The 23,788-nt window shown below is 40.5% G+C and overlaps 2 protein-coding genes across 2 annotated transcripts in view; one reads left to right on the plus strand and one right to left on the minus strand.

The window, feature by feature from the left end:
- The window catches only part of plxnc1 (plexin C1), a 33,045-nt gene extending 22,403 nt beyond the window's left edge, over nt 1–10,642 (plus strand). Inside the window, exons 22-31 of the mRNA XM_023263371.3 lie at nt 31–199; nt 554–654; nt 1,863–1,938; nt 3,843–3,877; nt 3,997–4,092; nt 5,626–5,789; nt 5,945–6,092; nt 6,805–6,945; nt 7,030–7,104; nt 9,717–10,642. Coding sequence (XP_023119139.2) covers nt 31–199; nt 554–654; nt 1,863–1,938; nt 3,843–3,877; nt 3,997–4,092; nt 5,626–5,789; nt 5,945–6,092; nt 6,805–6,945; nt 7,030–7,104; nt 9,717–9,821 — 1,110 coding nt within the window. The 3' untranslated portion in view covers nt 9,822–10,642. The remainder of the gene's footprint in view (nt 1–30; nt 200–553; nt 655–1,862; nt 1,939–3,842; nt 3,878–3,996; nt 4,093–5,625; nt 5,790–5,944; nt 6,093–6,804; nt 6,946–7,029; nt 7,105–9,716) is intronic.
- On the minus strand, nt 10,087–22,760 carry cep83 (centrosomal protein 83). Its single transcript, XM_023263383.3, has 16 exons — nt 22,664–22,760; nt 21,355–21,561; nt 20,497–20,647; nt 20,255–20,347; nt 18,654–18,785; nt 18,292–18,543; nt 15,701–15,832; nt 15,151–15,265; nt 13,558–13,702; nt 13,124–13,273; nt 12,636–12,711; nt 12,389–12,546; nt 12,183–12,312; nt 11,746–11,849; nt 11,385–11,574; nt 10,087–10,864 (listed from the first exon to the last, which is right to left on the minus strand). The coding sequence occupies exons 2-16, from the start codon at nt 21,552–21,554 to the stop codon at nt 10,727–10,729; spliced, it is 2,166 nt and encodes a 721-aa protein (XP_023119151.2). The 5' UTR covers nt 21,555–21,561; nt 22,664–22,760; the 3' UTR covers nt 10,087–10,726.
- Nucleotides 22,761–23,788: the final 1,028 nt, after the last annotated feature.

Here is a 23,788-nt window from a genome sequence, read left to right on the forward strand (position 1 = left end):
TGTGTGCATGTGGCTCTATACTGTTGACAGAAGTTGAAGGTGCAGTTCGCAGTGGGCAGTGATGGGGGGGTCAGCGATCCTCTGGAGGTCAACGCCCTCAGCTGTGACACAGTGGAGCAGGTCAAAGAGAAAATCCTGTCCACCTTCAAAGCCAAGTTTGGTTTCCCCTTCAGTACTGCCCTAGGGGACGTTAGTATTCGTAAGTAACAAGTTTTTTTTAACCTATTCACTCTGACCTGTTTCAATACTGAGATTATACTTTTTTTTAGGTTTAGGTTGGTTTCATGTGATACACAATGATGAGAAGCTGAAAAATCCAATGATTGTTTGTTTTTAACACTTTCTGGCTCTGATAAATGGTGTCATTTATTTTAAAGAAAATAGACTTTTCACCCCTGCCGATAGTTTTTCTCATTTTGCTTAATATGCTTACCAATTAGGCCTTAAAATTTACTAATAGTGGGCTCATTTGATACTCAAAAATTCCTCTCTAACGTCCAAGAAAGCCGTTTCAAGTTGTTTAATATCTATCTTGTTTTCCTTTTCCCATTAGAGTATGAAAGGGATGGATCATTTATTCCTCTGGAGGAAGTGGATTCAAGCTCTGAGGTTATTGGGGAAGTGACAATGCTCAACACACTGAAGCACTACAAGGTAATAAACTCTAGTATTAAAAAAAGCTGTATATAACTTGTGTAGATACACTTGTGCAGAAACTCTTAAGGTGTTGTGTTGGTTAGCTCGTGTATGACTTAACAGAAACTGGCATACACCTGCTGCATCTGCCCATTTTGTAAACTGCACTATTCACAGTCTTAGTCAACACGAGGGTGGAGATGCAGAGTTCAGTCTGTGTCAGTTGGCAAAGAGCAGATAGCCAACAAATATCCTCCCCTCACTTTCACTGTTTTTGTTGCTGTTTCTTTCTACAGGTCTACAAGCACACGTGTGTTTTTTGTGGAAGAGTTAAAAAATTTTCATTTTCAGCTTGAAAAAAATGTTCATTCAAAATGTAAAACACAAACCAAATGCTTCGCTTAATACTTTGAATATCAAGAGTTCCTCTCACAGGAAAAGCCTGCATAGCTGCACATGCTAGAGGACCCAGATAGAAGCGACAAGTAGCTTTTTAAAAACGTGAAAGTTTTCACACCTCTGCTGTCTGTTAGAGCAAAAAAAAAGTCTGTTATGAATGTCAGTCTATTTCTGTGCTGAAAGCGCTGTTGTTTCCTCAAATATTTACTTTCACTTTGAGATTTTCTGTTGAGTTTGGACTTGCCTGCAGACAACAGCAGAATTAAATTTAGAACTAGTTGTGATGGTCTACAGTGTGTCAGTGAGAGGAAATGGGAAGCTTTTCTGTCTCACTTTGTCATTACATCTAATAGGAGCAGAGGATTTTTACACAAAGACAAAAAACTCATGCAGGGAAAGTGGTTTATAATGGCTTCATAATGTGATCATAGCCTTTTTGTACGACGTCTATCATCCATCAGTACCATCACCAGCTGAGAAAAACACTCCTGGACTTTATTAACCAAATTACAAAACCATATCACAACTTAAATAACTCTACTTTAATTCTGGGGAGATTTTATGTGTTTTAGCTAAAATAGAACTAAGCGACTTAAGTAGACTGTTGTTGTTGTGTTATTGCAACAGCAACAAAAAGGTCACCAGTTTAAACCTACTGATCAGTTAGATTTCACACTTGATTGTGGTTTCCTTTCACGTACACAGAAACAAAAAACTCCCGAAAGCCTGGATGATCTAAATTGTACATTTTATTTTATGATCTTTGCATAGTCATTTTTGAAAGGTAAGGCTTCAAATTAATCCTTGTCCTGTTTGTTCTCCTTTAGGTTAATGATGGCGCGACAATCAAGATGCTTACTAGGAAAAGTCAGCCTCCTCTGAGCCCACAGGGAAGTCTGAAGGGTGAGAGCTGGGAAGCAAAACACTGTTTACTGAACACATAGAATGAAAAGCTTTGTGAAATACTAGCATATACACTGCCCTGCCAAAAAAAAAAACTCGCTCACTCTAATATGTTGTGGGTCACCTTTAGCTCTGAGTATGGCACCCATTGGTTGTGGCATCATTTCAACAAGCTTCTGCAATGACACAGCATTTATTTCTGTCTATAGTTGTATTAATATTCACCAAGATCTTATATTGATGATACGAGAGTCGAAACAAAGTCTACTCCAGAACATCCCAAAGATTCTCAATGGGGCTGAGGTCTGCACTCTGTGGAGGTCAATCCATCTCATGCTCCCTGAACCACTCATTCACAGTGTGAGCCCCATGAATCCTGGCATCTTCATCTTGGAACATGTCCATGTCATCAGGGAAGATAAACTCCATTGATGGAAAGACCTGGTCATTCAGTATATTCAGGTAGTCAGCTGACCTCATTCTTTGGGAACATAATGTTGCTGAACCTGACCAACCCCAGATCATAACCCTAACCCCCACAGACTGGTAGGAACTAGCCATGATGAGTTCATCACTTCATCTGCCTCTCTTCTTACCCTGATGCTCCCATCACTTTGGAACAGGGTAAATCTGGACTCATCAGACAACATGACCTTCCACATTTGTTCCTCAAAGATGATGGTTCACCTGCAGGTTTTAATAATGTGTTGGACGGTTCTTCACCTGATTTCAGTAGTTTCAGAAATCTCCTTAGTTGTTTTCTTTGCTTGATGCAGGCCAATAATTTTACTCTTCTGAGACAGATTAACATCTTTTCCATGACCACAGGATATGTCTTCCAACATGGTTGTTTAGGAATGGAGAAGCTCCTCACTGCATCAGCTAGGGTTAAATAAGTTGTTGCAGCTGAAACGTATTTATCACTGCAGTAATTATCCTATGGAAGATCTTACCTGTTTGCTTAGTCAAATCCAGGTGGCGACTTTTTTTTGGACAGGCAGTGTAGTTTCACTTTATAAAGAGTCATAACACTATGTTGTCTTTGCACAATTATTGGTATGGAACCGTGTAATTGCTGCAAGACTGAAAATGGGGAGAAACATTACCCCAGAGGTGCTATTCATATCAGGCATTAACATGTGTCTTGGATGATCTAATCACAAATAGACAGCACTCAGTACATCAGCTCACATCTTTAGAATGTGTTTCTACATGTATCTCAGGTGATTACTTGTGATTAGATCTTTGTTCTTTACCAGTGGAAAACCCTGGTAGGCATCAGCTAAGAATACTGTAGATATGTAGAGCAAATAAGTTCATTCTTGACCTTGAGATGAATATGTGACAAAACTAACTCCAGCTTAGAACCACATTTCCTAGTATTCATCAGTGAATGGAACCAGCTCAGTGGAGAAAGTGGCATTAGTGTGGAACAATCATGTCTGACATCCACATAACAACCACCTTTGTTCAAAAACGGGGTTCATGATCCTCTCCTCGCTGTGCTCCATCATGTTATCATGCTCTCTGCAGAAGTCACATGATGTCACATGAACCTGTTCCATCTGCTGAGGAGTATGGAGAGACTGAGCTTGATGTGTTTGTACTGGTTGCAATGTGACTGAGTGCTCGGTGTGAAGATCACTTATGGGTTTATCAAATGGGTGTGACACAAAATATGGCAGACTGGCAAACATCCCAGCTGTAAAGTGCAACACAAGTAGATCTCCACTTTCAGTCACATAAACAACTTTTTTCTCTTCCTGCTCTGAAAAAACGATGTTGCACTACTTACACTCTGCCTACTAGTATTCCCTTGATGGTTACAATCAGCACCCACAATAAGTAGAAAATGACAAACATTTCTATGTACTTTACTAATTCATCTCCATTTTTGCCTCTAGATGATGAGAACTTTTCTGGAAAATACTTCCATTTGGTAAGAGAGCTTGTGTTCTATGCTTGCAATTATCAAATCACTTTTAGTCACGACACTCCCTTGCACAGATGACTGAGCATTAAAGTACTTTGACTAATTTGACTGGTGTCCTGATGTAGATTGATCCTGATGTAGTGGAGGACCAAACAAAGAACCCGGAGAGGAAGAAGTTAAAGCTGAAGGAAGTGCACCTCACCAAGCTGCTCTCCACCAAGGCAAGAGGAAGCAGTCACCCTCCTCATTTTGCTTAAACCAATGCCAGCACTAGCAGAACTGATACCAGAGTCTGTCATTTGAGTATTTTTGTCAGCAGCAGCAGTGTTTTAATTATGTAAAGGGAAGTGTTCTGTTTTCAGCTTCACAGAATTTGAATTACTTTCTGTTTTCAGTAGAGGCAAAAAAGAACAGAGGGTACTTTGATCTTCCCTTCCTTAGGCAGGAAATGAATCACCAACAGTACAGAGTTCTGGTGAGAGTAGGGATGTATATTGTTGTTATTATTATTATTATTATTATTATTATTATTATTATTATTATTATTATTATTATTATTATTATTATTATTATTATTATTATTATTATTATTATTATTATTATTATTATTATTACATGAGGAAGAAATTCAGATTTGAAATTTAAAGGTCTCATATGATGAAAATCCACCAATCCAACAAATGTGTGGATGTTATAAATTTGGAGGTATATAGTAAAAGCTGTTAAGATATGAAGATGCCGACTTCTACAACACACAGCTTTACACTATGCTACTGAGCTCCAGCTGAGGAGCCAGTAGATGCTGTGCTCAAACTTTGTATAATCCTTCCTCTCTGCCCTCAGTGAGCTGTTCAGGAAGGGCAGCTGCCTCACAGTCTCTGCCGGGTTTATTCACTTTCTAGAGCAGCTCTATAGTGTTTCAGTCATGAGCCAGTTTCACCAAATGTTCTGCTGTTGGCTGCAAAAGTGAACACAAGAGTCTGCAAGCACTTCCAGCATCTGAGAAACTGATGACCTAGCGGATTACTTTTAAAGTCTTTTTTGGCCTTATTATATAGGACAGTGGAGAGAGAAAGACAGGAAACATGGGGAGAAGAGTGGGGGAAGGATTCAAACCCATGACCTCTGTGTTGGGGACTATAGCCCCTGATTATGGGTCGCCCGCTCAACCAGTTGAGCTAGCGTGGCGCCTCTAGTAGATTACTTTTATTATTAATGACAATGTTCCCACAACTATAGGAAAATCCTTAGTGTTTGTACATTATGTGCTAATATGGTTAACATTACTGTTAGCTTTGATCGTATGCCCACAGATCAGAGCTCTGTGCAAACCGTAACGTTGAGGGACATTCAGGGATGGTAGAAACTTTGGAGCCATTTGAAACCAACAAACAAGACTTCTCTGGGCTCACATATACTGCTTTTGAATCCAGCTGAATTTCCATAAAAGATGTTCTCATTTACATATTTTTCCTGTTTCTTTTTCAGACAACGGAACAAGTATGAATTAGTGACAGAAACACAGCCCATCAACACCACATGTTAACCAGCAGTCCATTCAGAGTCATTTCTAAGCTGCAACTCTGCATCACAAAACTACTGATTTTATAACTGCATCGTTGCCTGACAAACTCACCGTACACATATGTTAACAATGACAGTTGTGCTGTGAAAAGGGACACAATATGAAACCTTTAAGTAATTTTTTGCAGCTCTTGGCAGAAAATAACTCCCTTGTTCGTTCTGTCTTTTAGGTGGCAGTGCATTCATTTGTGGAGATCCTTTTCAAATCTATCTGGGGCATGCCGCAAAACAAAGCTCCACATGCTGTCAAATACTTCTTCGACTTCTTGGACACTCAGGCAGATAACATGAAGATCACCGACCCAGATGTCCTGCACATTTGGAAGACAAACAGGTACATCTGGGTAATCCAAAGCTGTGTAGACAGTGTGAAAAACCTTTATTAGAAAAGTTGATATAAATGCAGTGGTGTAGATGACACTGAGGAAGCCTGCTGATATGAGAACCTTAACCTGTTGTTCTTCTTGGTGACTGTCCTCTTGTTACTAGTTTGCCGTTGCGCTTCTGGGTGAACATTCTGAAAAACCCTCAGTTTGTTTTCGACATGGAGAAGACTCCACATTTGGACGGCTGCCTGTCTGTCATCGCTCAGGCCTTCATGGACTCCTTTTCTCTTAGTGAGACCCAGCTGGGGAAGGTAAAGTGTCTTATAATTTACTATTACACAAAGAAGTTGATGAAGTGCAGTTTTCCTTTTATAATTGAGTCAGTAGGCAGAGATGTAATCAGTGGTGGATACCCCTCTGAACCCTAAAACCCACTGTTTCAAAAACGTGTTATGTTTTAATAAATTGCTCAAATTACACCATTTATCAGAGTCAGATTGGATCACTAACTTTCCAACAGTCCTTGAACTAATCATGTGGGGCATGCAGTTCCATTAGAATGATTGTAATCTAAAATCTAAGCTAAAGAGGATATTTATTCAAAATGACTTTATCCAATATGTGTCATTTTAAATTTGGCCTAGTGTTTGTAACTACCACATTCTTTAAAAAACTTAAAATTCTGTGCTCCTCAGCACAACCGTGAAACTATTAGTGACTCAGCTGTGACCAATAGTCACCTGACAGGCAGTATTGACACAGAGCAGGGAGGAGATGGAGTATGGAAAGAAATTAAGAATATAAGGTACAGTATGGAGAGCCACTTTCTACACTTAGAAAAATTTGGGACATGCTGATTCTAGGTTGTTTCAATTTTTGTGAAATAATGAAACAAATTCAGTTTCCCTTGCTTGGGGTTCAGAGGGTGATAAAAACAAAATCATGCATCTACACACAGAAGATGTGCAACTTATAATGCACAGAAGTTCATAATATACCTTGAATATTGTTCCCGTGTTTCAGCATGCACCAACCAACAAGCTCCTCTATGCCAAGGACATTCCTCAGTTTAAACTTGAAGTGAAGGCTTACTACAAACAGATCAGAGAACAGTCACCAATGACAGGCACAGAATTCAAGGCGTTCCTACAGGAAGAGTCAAAGGTAAGTTCATTTTAGCAAAAATCTAAAAAAAGATAAATGCCACTGGGAAATCCAGCAGTGAATGGATGTTTGTTTTTATTCCAGAAACATGAAAATGAGTTCAACGAAGCGGCAGCCCTCAGAGAACTCTACAAATTTATTCAGCGGTACTTCACAGAGGTCAGTTCTTCTTTTTATTAAGCCTGTTTAGTTGTCAGTGACACTGGATGCTCTAGGTGGATTTTCATGTAGACTGAAACTCTAAGATGATACAAATACTTCGAACAAGTAATGTTGGAGATAGTTCTGTTTAAGTACATTTTTGTTGCAGCTTAAACAGTCAGCTTTGTGTTATTGTTGATTCTCTTCAGGAAAATCAGCTGTAGGTGACAAACTGATAACTGTCTGAGGTGGACAGTTTCAGATTGACAAATGTCAGGTTTTACAGGATTTTATCATCCAAAAAAGAAAAAAAAGAAATCCACGATTCACACTGGAATTTGGGGAAGAAGCAGCCCAGAGTTTTTTCTCTGATCCTCACTTATCCACATCTTATTGGCTTTTTCCTGGACTGAGCTGAATCTTAGATACTGACAACAGCAGTGACTTCAGTTGTGAAACGGCAGTCACATGAGGCACTGCGTGCAGAGGAAATGTGTTTTAACCTCTGAGTTCCCTCTGCTGTTAATCAGGCTGTTGTTTCCTGTTTGTGTATGCAGTGTGACACTTTTTCATAACTCAATTCGGCAAAGATTTCAATAAGAGCTATCTGGAGTTGCTGCCTCCTTGACAGAGAATTCCTATGCAGAGAATATGCTGCAAACACACGGTGTGATCCAACAAGGTACAAGAACCCTGACTGCTGTTTTTGTGAACTGAAACATTTCACAGGGCAGTACCACAGTAAATTATAGGGCCTCCTATTCTTGTTTTGTTTTACCTCATAATGTTCTTTTTTTTTTTTTAACCCTCTGATCCATATGTGACAGTTGGCGTGACAGACCGTCCAGTCCAGTAGTAATACACTGCCAGTACAGAGAAGCACAGTATATACTATGGAAAGTGACACACTACTTGTATTTACTGCTCATTATTCATTTTTAAAGGTCAGTCCAGTTGCAGCTGCTCTGCCTGGATGTGATGGTGAAGCTGTCGTTGATACATGCTTGTTGCTTGGACTTTGGCTGCTGCTGTGGTTCAGATTATAGTGCTATAGATACACTATATTGCTAAAAGTATTTGCTCACCCATCCAAATAATCAGAATCAGGTGTTCCAATCACTTGCATGGCCACAGGTGTATAAAATCAAGCACCTAGGCATGCAGACTGCTGTTACAAACATTTGTGAAAGAATGGGTCACTCTCAGGAGCTCAGTGAATTCCAGCATGAACTGTGATAGGATGCCACCTGTGCAACAAATCCAGTCATGACATTTCCTCACTCCTAAATATTCCACAGTCAACTGTCAGCTGTATTATAAGAAAGTGAAAGTGTGTGGGAACGACAGCAACTCATCCACCAAGTGGTAGGCCACGTAAACTGATGGATGCTGAGGAGCATAGTGCCTTCTAACATGACTGTGCACCAGTGCACAAAGCAAGGTCCATAAAGACATGGATGACAGAGTCTGGTGTGGATGAACTTGACTGACCTGCACAGAGTCCTGACCTCAACCCCATAGAACACCTTTGGGATGAATTAGAGTGGAGACTGAGAGCCAGGCCTTCTGGTCCAACATCAGTGTGTGACCTCACAAATGTGCTTCTGGAAGAATGGTCAAAAATTCCCATAAACACACTCCTAAACCTTGTGGACAGTCTTCCCAGAAGAGTTGAAGCTGTTCTAGCTGCAAAGGGTGGACCGACGTCATATTGAACCCTATGGATTAGGAATGGGATGTCACTTACTTTCACATGCGAGTCAAGGTAGGTGAGCGAATACTTTTGGCAATATAGTGTATGTTTAGCTGTGCTTCTATGACAGATGTGTTTATTCATTTCAAAGTTAAGGATTATAGTAACTTCAATACAACCCTCTGCCAGCAAAACTATAACTGCACAAACACAACTGCTGCACGTAGTCAGCATTAAGAGTATCACAGCCATTAAAAACGAAAGTGCACTGACTCTCTTTGTGGCCACAGCTGTATAAGATGCACTGCAATACAGTATAAGCTGGTTGTGACCACAGGGAGTCAATGCACCATCAGCTGTGGTTGCTGAGATACAAATCTGCACTTCTGCATCAAGAAAGAACAGTAAAGGATCTGGTTTACTGCAGCTGAGACACAGTGTCTGACAGCTGTCACTGTGGCTGCAGGGATCGTTGAGACTAAAAACAATCCAGGCCCAGCTTCATCACATCCAGACACTGTAACTGTAGCTGGATGTTGTTTGAGATCAGCTATATAAAATGAGAAATGAGCAACAAATACATCAAGTAGTGATGCAGAGTGTTTTCCCTAAACTGGACCAACACCCCAACTGTTTACATGGATCAAAAGGAATACACAGTATATTGCCAGCAAACACAAATCAAAATATGCTTGCTGTGACCCCTGGGGGGCTCTGTAGTAAAAGGCGTATTAAGCTGCCTGTCTTTGCAATGTACTCCTGAGTCTTTTGTTTAGGCTTAAATGAGCCTTTTCATGACACATTAAATGGAAAAAGCATCTTGAACATATTTCAACCCACTGACAGAATCTTGAGTAGATTCCAGAAAGCTTTGGTTTTCAAAATTAACATACCTGAAAATTTGTTTCAATTGCTTCTTTCGGATACTTTTCTACAGATCAAAGAGAAGCTGGACCAGAACGGAGCCCCTGCTGAGCTGACGGAGCAACTACAGCATGTTAAAGACTCGTTTGACGGACTCAAAAGCTGCTCCTGGAACTGAGCCATCTGAACTTTCACTTAGACAAACGGCACAACGAGAGGAAACCTCTAACAAAACTGTCATGCGGAGGACTGATGAGACTTCTGGCCAGTGTCTGTCATCCTGCTATTACCATGGAGATGAGGTACTGACTTAAACTGAGCTGGAGGAGCTCCAAAGAGCTGCTAACCATGTTGCTAATTTCATTAGTCAGTAGGGAGTTTTATGTCTAACAATAAAATGCCTTCTCTAGGTTTTCCGCCCTGACGTAACAAGAAGTCTGCTCAAAATTTTAAATCTATTTTAATTCCAAAACTTCACAGGAGTCAAATATGCTAAATGAGACACATCAGCTGACAGTAGCTTATGTAACTTTCTTTCTTTGAAAGCAGCTTCATGTCTGATAGACTTTGCAGTTGCACTCTGAAAAACAACTCCATTACCTTAATGAGTTTTGCTTCCAAATGAAAATGCTCTGATCACAACTCAACCTCTCAAATGCACAAAGTCAAAACTACAAATGTGTCAGAAGAAAAGATAATCTGTAAACTGTTTCAACAGACTTTAAGTGATCATCATTTTACAATTTACAGTCTGTAGTGGCTTTTTATTAATTCCATATAAATCCTTAGTTTTTTTACAGAATGGCTTAAGAGCAAATGTAAACAAGTGTCTCAATACAAAATCAAACCCTGAGGTTGTCACACAATTCATTTTTGCAAAAGGTGCCAAGGCATCACAACATTAAGAAACATGTAAACTGTGGGGGAAGAACAATCCATTCTCATCTGTCCATTTTTGCGGAAATATGCCAATAAATTATATTTCTAGTTTTCTAAAAACACTGTCGATGTCCTTGATTTGGAAAGGGGACACCGTCTCATTCTGTAAATGTATAGCAAGTCCAGTGGGATGTAGGATGGGGGTCAGAGGTCAGGCTGAGGTGTGGCCTCCCGATCCCTTTGAACCAGAGATCCCAGTTCCTCCAGCTGCTGCTGCTGGGCACTTTCCAGATTCTCCAGCCTCCGACGCAGCAGAGAGAACTCTCCCTGATGCTGCTCCTCCTGCAGCAGAGGAAAACAGTCAGGAAATGTTAAACACCCGTTAACCCAACCCTCTGCTGCTGTTTAACGTGCACATACAGTCACAATAGAGATGATGAATTTACACATGCAAACTGTTTCCTGTGTTCAGTCACACCTGGCTAAAAAAAAAATCAAACTGATGATTTGACTGGTGATTTCTTATCATGATTTACCACCAGTATATGATGTGTTCCGACAGTTGTTTTTCCCGTCAAATGCACTGCTAACACATCCTATACTGCTGCCTCGGTTGGCGATTTGACATTTTAAGGAATGCCTTTTAACATCCCACAGAAAACACGTGTGAACTTTCTGCTTTCATCTGTGGGTTCTGAGTGTTTCTGTGGGGTTCCATTTCCTCAAAACTCAACCTGAACTGCTATGTGGCCCATTTACTGCTGCTGCTGCGTGCAAAATTTTCCGTGTGCTTTCACTAAGAGTTTCTTCCTGCATGATTGCGGTACTTTTCACTCTGATATATGTTCACTGCAACACTCACTGGATTATTGGAAAACTGTCCCTCGGACCCGAGGAAGAGGAAGGGGGTGGGTGAGGAAGTCAGGAATGCAGGACCGGCACTGAAGGAACCCTGACCACCTAATAGGAGGCGTCGAAACTCGTTGTGTCGTCGCTGCAGCTCCTTCAACCGTCTGTTGAGTTGAGCTTGCTCCTCTGAGAAAGATGAACGCCTAGGCAAAGGAAACGAGATGTTTGAAGTTTTAAATTTGTTGGCTCTTCGAAGAAAAATAATCACGTGAAACAGATAGGAGTCATATGTCTCTCAGAAAGAAGTAGCTCTGACCAGTGCCACTCATTCTGGTGGAATATTTCATTTATAAGACATGAGAGTTGACTTTTACTTTTTGGCTGCAGCAGCTTCCAGTTCCAGCTCTTCAATTTTGGCCTCCAGCAACTGGATCTTATCCTGCAGTCTCTTCTCTTTGCTCTCCGTCAGTGTTTTTCTCTAAAACAACAAACACATTATCTGCAGATTCCACAAGCGATCAAGCCTCTGATTACTAGTTGGGAGTTATCATGTTAAAGTTGCATGAAGACATGGGAAAGAATTGTTGAAATGATCAAGAATGGGTCATAGTGTTCTTGTAAACATAGCCACGAACACTTTTAATGGAAGAATGAATACTATATACTATATATACTACATTCTATATATATATGAATATTCAGGAGGAACATGTAGCACAAACAAATCTGTGAGTAAATACATCTAAATACCTCTGAAGATCTAACATGTTCCAACCTGTTGAAATGAAAGCACGTGAAAGAGGAGCGGTACCTTCTTCTGGGCCGCTGCTGCCCTCTGCAGTTTCTCTTTCACCTGACAGTATTTCTGCTGCAGCTCAGCCTCTCGCTCCTGCAGCTTGTGTTTCTCCTCTAACCAGTCGACCTGACGTTCCTCCACCAACCTGGAAGAGGAACAACAGACAGAGAGAAGTGAAAGGAGTAGTTTTAGATCTTCAGATTGGCATGCTGCAGGCGTACCGCTCTGCCTCCTGCTGGCTCTTCTCTGCCTGGCCCCGAGCCGTCCTCAGCTCCTCCCTCACTCTGTCCAGCGTTTCTCTCAGTCGCTGGTTGGCTTCCATCATGTCACTTTCAGAGTGCGACAGCGTCCCCAGCTGGACTCCAAGTTCCTGGTTTTGCTGCTCAGTCAAACAGTAATCATATTTATTTCAGGCACCTTTGTTTTGTTTTGTTTTCTAAATAAGATTTTAATGCTTTGTTGCCTTACCTGCTGTAGGTCTGCAATTTCTGCTTTCTGTCTCTGAAGCTCTTCAAGCAGTGAGCTCTGCTGCTGTAGTTTAGTTCTAGGATAGAAAACATATTTAACATGGCAACATTTAGAAATGCTCTGCTTCTCTCTATTGTCTTGCACAAATGGGTATCACAGATTCACTGTGCTATGATAAAATATTTTAAAAATCCTCCACAACACACATTTATCTTAGTAGCTGACCACAAAATGGGAACAGGAACTGTGGTATACAGGCTGAAAATGAAAGTGAGATGCTTTTTTTGTGCTGTAACGGAGCCTACCACATCATCTGGCATCATCTCACACCCTCTGCTTTGCTTTTATCCAAATTAGTCTCAACTAATGCACTGTGGCTTCTATACGTGCAGTAATTAGTTTAGTTTAACGGTGGATAAAGCTCTCAGATGCTGCCACAGTTTTGATCGATTATGCAGCTGTTTTGCAACATTCCACACAGAGCTGACCTCAGGTTGTGCAGTTCTCTCCGGGTTGACTCCTCGCCTTGCTGGGCGTTGTGGAGACGCTCCTCCCACTCCTCCTTCTGCGCCTGGTCTGAAGCGTCCTGCAGCGCCCTCTGCTGTTCCAGTGCTGCAAGACGGTTCTCCAACTCCAACCTAACCACATAAAACCAAAGAAAAGGCTTTAAAATTAAGCAAGTGTAGTAGAAATGAGAATAACAGCAAAGAAGCACTTCCCTCTGTTATTTTGTACAAGCAGAATTTTTTTTTTTTAATAACACTTAAAGCACTTTACTAGAATGCTCAACATCAGCGATTGATTGGGAACAGTTTGGCATCTTCTAATCTTTTCCACGGACTACAGTTATTCTTCAAAATAAGGTAATAAAACCAGATGACTTCTATCAGTTAGTACAAACAAATGTAAAGATAATTCTCACTTTTCCTCGTGCAACGTTGCTGTTTTGCGGAACTCCTCCTCTCGAGCAGACTGCACCTTCCTGACCATCTCCCTCTCCTTTTCCACCACAACTTCTTTGTGTCGTTCCACTGTTGCCTTCAGCACCTCCACATCTGCCTGCAGACCTGAGACAGACAGTTGACTGTTACAAATCTGAGTGACACACTGTAAATGTTAGCGGTAAACCGGATCAGTTATGGATTTTTTCATGTAATGATCTTAGAAAATAAAGTTCAGAATCTGTCAGTGAAAATCTTTCGTGTTTTGAAAGATTAACTGAAATCAAGAGGCAGCATTGGCCTGTTTTTACTGCAGAGACAGAAGAGCATGATTTGTGTGTTCAGCTATCTTCGCGTTTCACACCATCAGAGTGAACAATGCTGTGGCCAGTCCTCACTTTTCTCACCTATTTAAACAGCTGTTTGGTTTTAGGCATAAAGTTAGAATCAGGTTTAGGTCGAGCTCACACTATAGGAGTTTAAAAATCCTAAGTGATTTCTAAATTAGTTTGCAGAGAAACTCTACAGATATTCTTCTCTCTAATCTCAGATAGGCACGCATTACAAGATTGAAAACAGCAGTGGGTCAAACTACAGGGTATCATTAGGACTACTGTCCCAGAGGGAGCAGCTCACTGCGATGTAAACAAAGACTGATGCAACTGACTGTAACGTTAATAATACCTTGGTGTGAAAGAAAAAGAATAGTTGGGAGGATACAGTCAACAGAGAAATCAAAGTGAGATTTTTAACTAAGCTAGCTAATGCTAGCCTGAAAGAACAGAACACTTATTGTTGCTTTTCAACGATGTCCACTGCTCTAGGTGCTAACATTGATAATCAACATCATTCAAATTTTAACTCCTTCATATCAAACATGTTAGAGACTGTATTATACAGTCTATGGTTAGAAGTTATCTGGTCGCCTCGATATGTCCGTGAGCAGTTCCTAAGGTTTCAGAATGGATCTGTAAATCCCTCATATTACCCAATCTGGACTGAACACCTGGTCAGATCAAAGTTCCAGACCAGATTTTCTCACTGTTTGTCACGTTGTGTGAAATGAAAATAAATCAGCTTGAAGCTCCTATAGTCTGAGCCCGGCATTAGGGTGAGACACTCAGCTGTGAGGGTTAAAGGGCCAGGGAATGTATTATGTCAATGAATTTTCTCACAAAGACAGCTATATAAATATGCACTACCGCTCAAAAGTTTGGGGTCACCCAGACAATTTCATCATGTGCTAACATAACTGCACAAGGATTTTCTAATCATCAATGAGCCTTTCAACACCATTAGCTAACACAATGTAGCATTAGAACACAGGAATGATGGTTGCTGGAAATGTTCCTCTGTATCTCTATGGAGATATTCCATTAAAAATCAGCTGTTTCCAGCTAGAATAGTCATTTACCACATTAACAATGTCTAGACTGGATTTATCATTCATTTAATATTATCTTCATTAAAAAAAAAAAAACAGTTTCTGTTTTTCAAAAATCAGGACATTTCTAAGTGACCCCAAACTTTTGACTGATAGTGTTTATATATGTGTGTGTGTTTATGATTCATACCATCAATCTGGCCCTGCAGTGTGTCTCTCTCTCTCTCCACCTCCCCTTTAGAGCGAGCACACTCCAGTTTGATGCTGGCCGTCTCCAGCTTGTGTGAGTGCTTCAAGCTTTCAATCTGTAACCCAGACAAAAAAGCACGAATTGTTTTTTTTAATCTTTTTGTCAAGCATCAAACTACACGTGTTGATAGTGAGAAACTACATTGACGAACTGAACTGAGTTTAACTACAAAAACCAACAAACACGGACGAGCATGAAAGCTGGAGAGAAGAGGGTTTTGAATTTGGTTCAACACAACTCTCACATTCTACTCTCATCTGGCTCCCAGACAGTTCTCAGCAGTGACTTGTGAAATCCTGTCAGTGACCATATCAGGTGGGGTCAGGCAGGAAGTTATTCCCACAGATGGATATTAGCTGCATGTTAGCAAGAGATGGGAGCTCTAATTCTGTTATTTCCCTCCAGTCTTTCTCTCCATTTGACTCAGTGCATCTAAAATCCCTTTGCCTGAACACACAGTCAGAGCTCAGGGTCAGAGGTCAGAGTTTACCTGACAGGTGATGGAGTTCACTTCTCTCTCAGCTTTGTGCAGTCGTCCGGTGAGCTGGCTGTTCTGCTCGTGGCTCAGGTGAAGCTCGCTCTCCATCCGCTCCAGCTGCAGACGCAACGACTGACGCTCCGCCTGTCACACCAGCAGCCAATCACATCCATCAATCAATGGAAAAATAAAATACACCTGTCACATTTACAGTAAAACTAAAATGCAAGATTGTATGTGATTGTCCTGCTGGGATATTATTAGTTCTCTCAGTTTTTGCATTTTCATTTCGAAGTGGTGCAAGGAAATAGTTTTTTTCCAAGTTATTTACAATTTTGATTGTGCCAAACTTAGCAAAATCTCATATCAAAAATAAATAAATAAATGGTGACTGTGTCTTCCAAATACGGTATTAATTTAATCCTGCCTTATCAAAATGAGCATTTCTGATATCCATAATGTTTAGGATACGTTACACCTCATCTTTTTGGATTTCTCGCCACGAAACAGGAAGTGGTGTGTAAGTAGCCTGTACATCAGGGGTAGCCAACACGGTGCCCGCGGGCGCCTGGTTGCCCGAAGAGACCATGTGAGTTGCCCACCATGTTCTAAAAATAACACTAGTCACCATGAAATTCCTTATAAAAAATATAGCTGCTGTTCTTTTTTAATCAAAAATACTTACATTTATGCAGATTTCAAATTACAATATTTATTATAATTTTTTAAAAAATAAACAAAAAATGTTCACTGCGCATGTCAAACCACCACGTCATTCTGCTGCAGCGTCCGGACGCAGACAGGTTGCGAAGCGAGACGTGGTTTTTACCACCAAAACATGACAGAGAAATGAACGAGAAAACACTGTTTTCACGATGACTGGGAGGAAGAGTTCTTTTTCACGACAGTGAAAGATAAATGTATGTATTTGCGGGGCGACTATTGCGTCGGCAAAGCGGCACAATGTGGAGAGATGCTACTTTAGCCGCTACAAAGCTTCCATGCTAACTAGCCACCTGGTAGCACACATAGACTGTATGCGCACTGCCGACAGGAAAAGCCCCGGACTTAAAGGCAGCTTTGACGTCTGCTACGCGACGAAAAGTTTCTTCGTGGAGAAAAATGTACCCTTAGAAAAGCTTGTTTTAGTGGCGACAGACGGGGCTCCCTCCATGACGGGTCGCCATGCAGGCGTCATTGTACGATGCAGAGGTGATCCAGACTTCCCAACATTCCTACATTACCACTGCATCATTCACCAGCAGGACATATGTATGTACAAAAGTGGCCGGATTTGATCATGTGATGACTCGTGTGGTGAAGATCATAAATGGCTCCAAAGCCAAACAACCAGGACATTGAAGGTGCTGCTAGAGGAGCTGTCAGCTGAACATGATGACCTGTTACTACACACAGAAACCCCATGGATCAGCAGGGGAACAGTTTTGCAGCGTTTTTTTTGTCACTGTTGGCAGAAATCAGAGTTGATGCAGTCCAAAGGGGAAGACATCTCGCTGCTTGAGGACACTGAGTGGATTCTTGCCTTTGCATTTTTAACAGACATCACTGGGAAACTGAACCATCTGAACTGTGAGCTGCAAGGTAAAGGTAAGACATGATAAGCTCTGCAATGCCAGGCTTCCCACTAACACACATTTACAGACAGAGAAAGAGGTAACATGTTGTCATTCAAAACACTGTGCCATTACACAAAAATGTGACAAATAATTAGTTGAAAACATGTAATGATTTGTTGTTATGATCTGTTAAAAATGCTGCAATGCTGGTGAAAAATGCTGATGATTAGTACTAATGTGATAAGATTCATTTCAAAATGTGAGTTGATTTTTTTTTCTTACATAACTGATAATTTGTACAAACATGGGACAGAGTTCATGAATTGTTCAAAAATGTTACAAAGGTAGTAGTTTGCACGAATGAAGCATGATTTGATGACAGTTAATGATTTCCTAAAAATGTTAGAAGTGACAATTTGCACAGAAATGTAACTGGTGTGATTTTGAACAAAATGCTGCAAATATGCTGATTCATACAAAACTGCCAAGAAAGATATTTACAAAAGTTTCAGAGATGGGATACCTGACTTAAATATTGGAACAGAGTTCCATATATGTGTGTGTTTCCTACCGTCATTGTTGTGGAAATCGTTAATAATTATTGTAAGGAATAATTAACATAAATGTGATCAGACAGTCTTTTTACATATTATTTTCATTATTATTATTATTATTGTTTAAAGATGATGGCGCAAGTTTGCCATTGAGGAAGTTTGTATCAAACAAGGTGCCCTTCGTACTACTCAGTACCCTTGAAGTTGCTCTCAGGTTCAAAAAGGTTGGTGACCCCTGCTGTACATGGTCCAATCTGCCTGAAACTTTACGCTCTCAGTTGCAGCGCCACCTGGTGGATATGCGTGGGACAGCCGGGCCGCTCGGATGCGAGAACCCGTCCAACGCTGCTTGCAGCTTTAATTATTATTATAGGTTGCTGCAGCAACAATAACATGAAGCAAATGATTTTGGTGCATTTTTAACACCAGTCCAGTAAATGAAGACGTGACAGCAGGTCTGCTGGTGTCTCACCTCCAGAGACTTCACTGCAGCCTGAGACTCCGTCAGCTGTCTGATCTGGATGCGCTGCACGTTCTCTGCCTGCTGACCACAGTTTTCCTTCTGGGCTCGCAGCTCGGCCACCTCTGCCTCCAGACCCTTCAGCCTCAGGTGGAGCTGAGCTTTGTCCCTCAGCAGAGCCTCCACTCGTTTCCCATCTCGCAGTGCATCAGAGCCCTGATACTGAGCCACCAGGTCCTCCCTGTCCTTCTCCAGACGAGAGACCTGAGAATGTTTCATTCATTTACATGTCAGTATATCATAACTAATTGAAATTATTTCATTAAAATGATTCACTTAAGATAACCTAAACGACAAAATACAAACAAGCCCACCTCTGCCTCATAGCGGATCCTCCTCTCCTCCAGTACACGAACATGTTCCTCTCTCTGGTGGTCAAACTGGGACTTGAGGAAGGTGAAGTCGTAGCGCAGCTTGTTGTACTCAGACCTGTACTTCTCTGTTTCCTACCAGAACAAAAGTAGACACATCAGCTGATGATCAGTGAGGAGGCAGCAGGGAGAGAAGAGAATTAATAATCAAGCAGACAAAATGGAAATTAGCTTCCAGTTCCTTACGCACACACTTTCAAATGATTTTCAAAAGCCAGTCGATGCTAATCTCTTGCCTGTTGCTACGGACTTAAAAGACGCAGCTGGTAGCGGCTATGTAGAGCAAATGTTAAAGAATAATACTAGCTATGCCCTTCTTCAGCAGAAGCTATTTACAGACATTAAGAACAACAAATTACACAGTGATAGAATTTTAGAAGAGTAAACTTGAAAAACATAAAACGTCTTGTTCTAGCTGATTTCCCAATGTGTCAACTTCACTTTCTTCATGAGTGAAGCTTCCCACACATCAAAAATCTGTTAGAGGGTCCAAGTCTATCTGTTCAGAACATCTTTGGTAAACACGACAGCAAGTAATGTCAAGGTGAGTGTCAAACTAGGAACTTTAAATATGATTTCATCCAAATATGCAAATGCAGCAGGAGAGGGAGAAGAAGAGACTCAATACTGCAGCGAATGGTTGTTGCTCAATCAGCAACTCTCATAAGAGCTGTTACAAAGAATACATAAAATAGTGAAAGAAATTAAAGGATGTTGTCTCAAAATGTGTTTTTTCTCATTCTCTGAGCCAGATAATCCCACTTTAGCAGCTCTAACATAAAATAAACATTCCAGTTTTATTCCTTTCTATATATTTTAAAGGTTTTGGAAGATGAGTTAGTTCATATATGTTTTTTCTGATTGAAAAAAGAGTGAATAAAGACATATCCCCTGTTAAAACGGCTGGCAACAAAATGAAACAAAAATTCAGAAGCAGGTTTTGTCCAGAGTTCAGATTTCTGTTCTGGAAATTAATGCAAATCAGACAATTTTTAGACAGATAATAGAGCATTTTTAAACATATTTTTCAGAAAACAGAAGAAAATCATTGTCTTATTGTGAGTAATCAACTAATTGATTGATTTCCTTTAATTTCCTCTCTGGTTATAATTTAAACTCTTAAAAACTCATCTCTCTGTATCAAAGGAACATCTTTAGACTTGTTTTTTCTCCATGAAAGTCAGCTCACCTACAGCTCTACAAAACCGCGTGTTGTAATATTGGAGTGTTTCAGCCACACATGTTCAAAACCACAAACTGATGCTTTAGTATTGATAAAGTCCCACCATGCAAGTTGACAAGATTTGTCCTTTAGGTCTGCTACATATGAAACCCTGGAAGTGTGAATCCATATTTTTGAGACTCATCAGGACACTAGAGTTTTAAGATACTCAGTCATAGTAGTGATTATTCTGCTAATGATATATAAAAATCACCATCATGTTAAAAAGGGAAACACGTGCAACATAAAGGTACAAACTGAGCTGTGAATTTTTTGTACCATTCCATCAATATCTGTATTGAAAACTAATGAGCTACCACACCTCCTCCAGTTTGCTGAATCTCTCTCTGACTGGAGCCTCCATCTCCTGCTGCACCTGAGCTCTGAGCAGCTCCAATCGCTGAGGGGTCATCACCTGGTCAACACACACAAAAACACACATTTGCGTCAAGAAAGTTGGTTCACATTTCAAACTGTGACTGTTTTGTGCAAATTGGAGTTAAAAAAAACTGTGGAACTGAGCTCCACTATGTGACACGTCCTCTCCTGCTCGGGGAGCTGTACCTGCAGCCGGACCTCCTCCAGCTCTCTGGTTTTGTCCAGCAGCTCTCCTCGCAGCTCCGCCAGCAGCAGCTGCAGCTTCTCCTGCTGAGTCTGTTTGTCGGTCAGCAGGCGCTTCAGTTCACCCTGAGCCCTCGTGAACTCATCCTGCAGGCTGCACAAAAAATAAAGTAATAACATTAATCACAGCTTCCAACATACATCTGGATGCCATGGCAAACTGACTTTACTGCACTTTACTATTACAGTCATATTACAATCTCCTCACTCTGTTGTCTGTTTTTTATGTAAAGTGCTAGTTTTGTCAATATTCAGCTGGTCATGAAGACGTCCCATGATCTCCTATGTGATCCCCTACATATACACCGATAATGTGTTCATATCAAGCCGACATTCTCTGGATTTGATTTCCATCCATTCATCAACTATACACCGCTTAATCCTCATTAGGGTCGTGGGGGGCTGGAGTCTATCCCAGCTGACTCAGGGTGAAGGCAGGAGACAATCTGGACAGATCACCAGTCTATCACAGGACTACACATAGAGACAAACAATCACACTCACATTCACACCTACAGACAATTTAGAGTTACCAATTAACCTCAGCATGTTTCTGGACTGTGGGAGGAAGCTGGAGAACCAGGAGAAAACCCACACATGCACAGGGAGAACATGCAAACCCCAGACAGAAAGATCCCGGAAAGGCCGGGACACGAACCAGGGATCTTCTAGCTGCAAGGCGACAAGCCACTGTGCAGTCCCGGATTTGATTTGTTAGCTATTAATTCATGCCTATTAAGGAACATATAACAAATGACAAGGACTGAAACACCCTTCATATTAGCTTAGGTTTGTCTGTACCTGGCATGCTCAGCCTTTAGCGTCTGGTAGTTGGTCCTGTGGTTTTCACACTTCATCCTCTCATCGATAAGCATCTTCTGCAGCTCCATCTCTGCTCCCCCGAGTCCAGCAGACAACCCCAGCATGGCTGCAGACTTCCCCATCCCAGGCTCCAGGTTGGGGACAAGAGGGGCCGACTGGCCGAGTGTGGAGGAGGTCATGTCACCTCTGCAGGAAAGAGACAAAAAATAAAGCTGTGTAAATGAAGCAAAGCACTGGCTGTGTCCGTTATCCAGAAAAGAAATAGCGGCTGTCAGAAAAAGACCTGGTGTTAAATGCGACAAAAAGAGCCTGCCTTCTTTCCAAGCGTATAGAAAGTGCTTCTGGGGAGCAAAAATGAGGCCTGGCTTTGTTGTCAGTTAGTAACCATGGTGGCTTTAAGAGGAGTCCCTCAGCTGCTAGTTAATATCACAACCTCTCAGTTCTGAATCAGCCTCAAGTGATTAGTGAGCTCCTCTGCTGCTGATTCTCAGTGATTACAAAAACTGAACCACTTTAGACTCTTAATACGAAGCCTCGAGTTCATCTCAGAGACAGTGTGAGACCAGAGTCACTGGGACAGAATCTTCGTTTCTGGTCGGAATAAATTTACACAGTAATGAACTTCAAAAGGCGACATGGCAGCATTAATTATAGTTTCATATGCCGACTGAAGTGATTGGGAAGTCTAGCTAGCGGCCCAAAACCTAAAAGTAAACAAAGCGAGCACTGGCTGAGGTTTATAGACTTTTGCCTATTTATTAATCCAAATTAGGACGTACAGAGGAGACACACAGCAGTTAGGAAAATAATATTCTGAAATTGTCTGTGGTATTAAGAAGCCTGAAATGTTAACACTTCAAACTGATCGCTCAGTTTGTCATGAGTTGTTTTTAAATGTCGCGCTCCTCCTCCCGCTACTTAGCATGCTAACTAGCAGCTAGCTACTTCAGTGTGTCCGTTATCGGACACTCCTTGTTTCTGCTGTTTTACGTTACAAATTCCGGGATACACACGTTAAACAGTCACAATTTAGATGGCTGTTCATGATGTTCTGTTAATGCAAGCAACCACAGTTTAAACTGAGTTTAGCACGGCTAGTTAAACGCCTGCCTACAAGCTAACTTCGATAGGCTAAATACAATAACACAACTGACATTAGCTTACTAGCGTGGCTAATTTATGTCAGACCTGCAGCATATTTAAGGTTCTGACAACGACAAACGAAACCATAAAGTACTGTTAGCATTTATTTACACACTTATGCACTAAACTCCCAAAAGCTACTTACCTCCTCAACTTCGACTTCTTTGTTTCCTGCTTTCGCTTTACTTTGCTAGATTGCTAACTAATCTGAAAACTACAAACTGTGGCATCATGGGAGTCATTTCCCAGAATGCATTTCTCATTGTGAAAACAACTCAGGAAACCTTATTAACCCTCCTGTTGTCCTCATTTATGGGCACCAAAAAATATTGTTCAGCAAAAAATTCCCCAAATTTCTAAAATTTTGCAAAACCTTCAGGAAGAAAATTCCAAAAATTCCTTAAAAATTTCCCTTAAAAGTATTATTTTGAAAAAATCCCCCAATTTTGGAAAGAAAATTCTTTTAAATCTTTTCCAAAAAATGAGTACCAATCTTCCAAAAAAAATCCTAAAAATATCTTGTGATTCCATGTATATCAGTAAAACTTCTAATATTTTCTTTAAGAACATTCACATAAAAATCGAATTTCGCTGGATTTTGGTTGATTTTTTTGTGAATGTTCTTAAGAAACAATTTTAACATTTTTTTTCCACCAAAAAATGTTCAAAAATTTCCCAAAAATGTTGAAAATGTGGACATCAGAAGTTTCACTGTGAAAATATATTTTTTTCCCCGACATTTTCAAACTTTAAAACAGGTCAATTTTGACCCGCAGGACGACATGAGGGTTAAGAAGTTACTTGAGTAAATCCTTTAATACTGATTCTATATGTTTTAGTGTGAACATATAATTATTTCCATACAGCTTATTTTTTACCTGCTTACAAACATATCACCGATAAACTCCATTAATGTAGTTTTAAACACATTTAGCATTGTTCAGCATAACATTTTGTATCAGTTCTTCATATCTCATAATTCTGTTTATATATTTGACCTTTTTTATTTTAAATTGCAGATATAAGTGTGACACTACACTCTAAGAAATTTCCCTGTAAATTCACAGTAAAGAGCTGGCAGCAAAAGTTGCCAGCAGGACGCTGTTATTCTACAGTAAACCTACCGTATCCTACAACAACAGTTTATTACTGTAAAAAATATTACAGTATTATGATGTTCAGAGTTTATGCTTACAGTATATTACTGTCAGTATTTTGGTGCTATTATACTGTTATTTTACTGTTTGTACTGTAATCTTCATAAACAGTT

The sequence above is a fragment of the Amphiprion ocellaris genome, chromosome 21, assembly GCF_022539595.1.
Source record: "Amphiprion ocellaris isolate individual 3 ecotype Okinawa chromosome 21, ASM2253959v1, whole genome shotgun sequence".
In the NCBI taxonomy this organism is placed as follows: Eukaryota; Metazoa; Chordata; class Actinopteri; family Pomacentridae; genus Amphiprion; species Amphiprion ocellaris.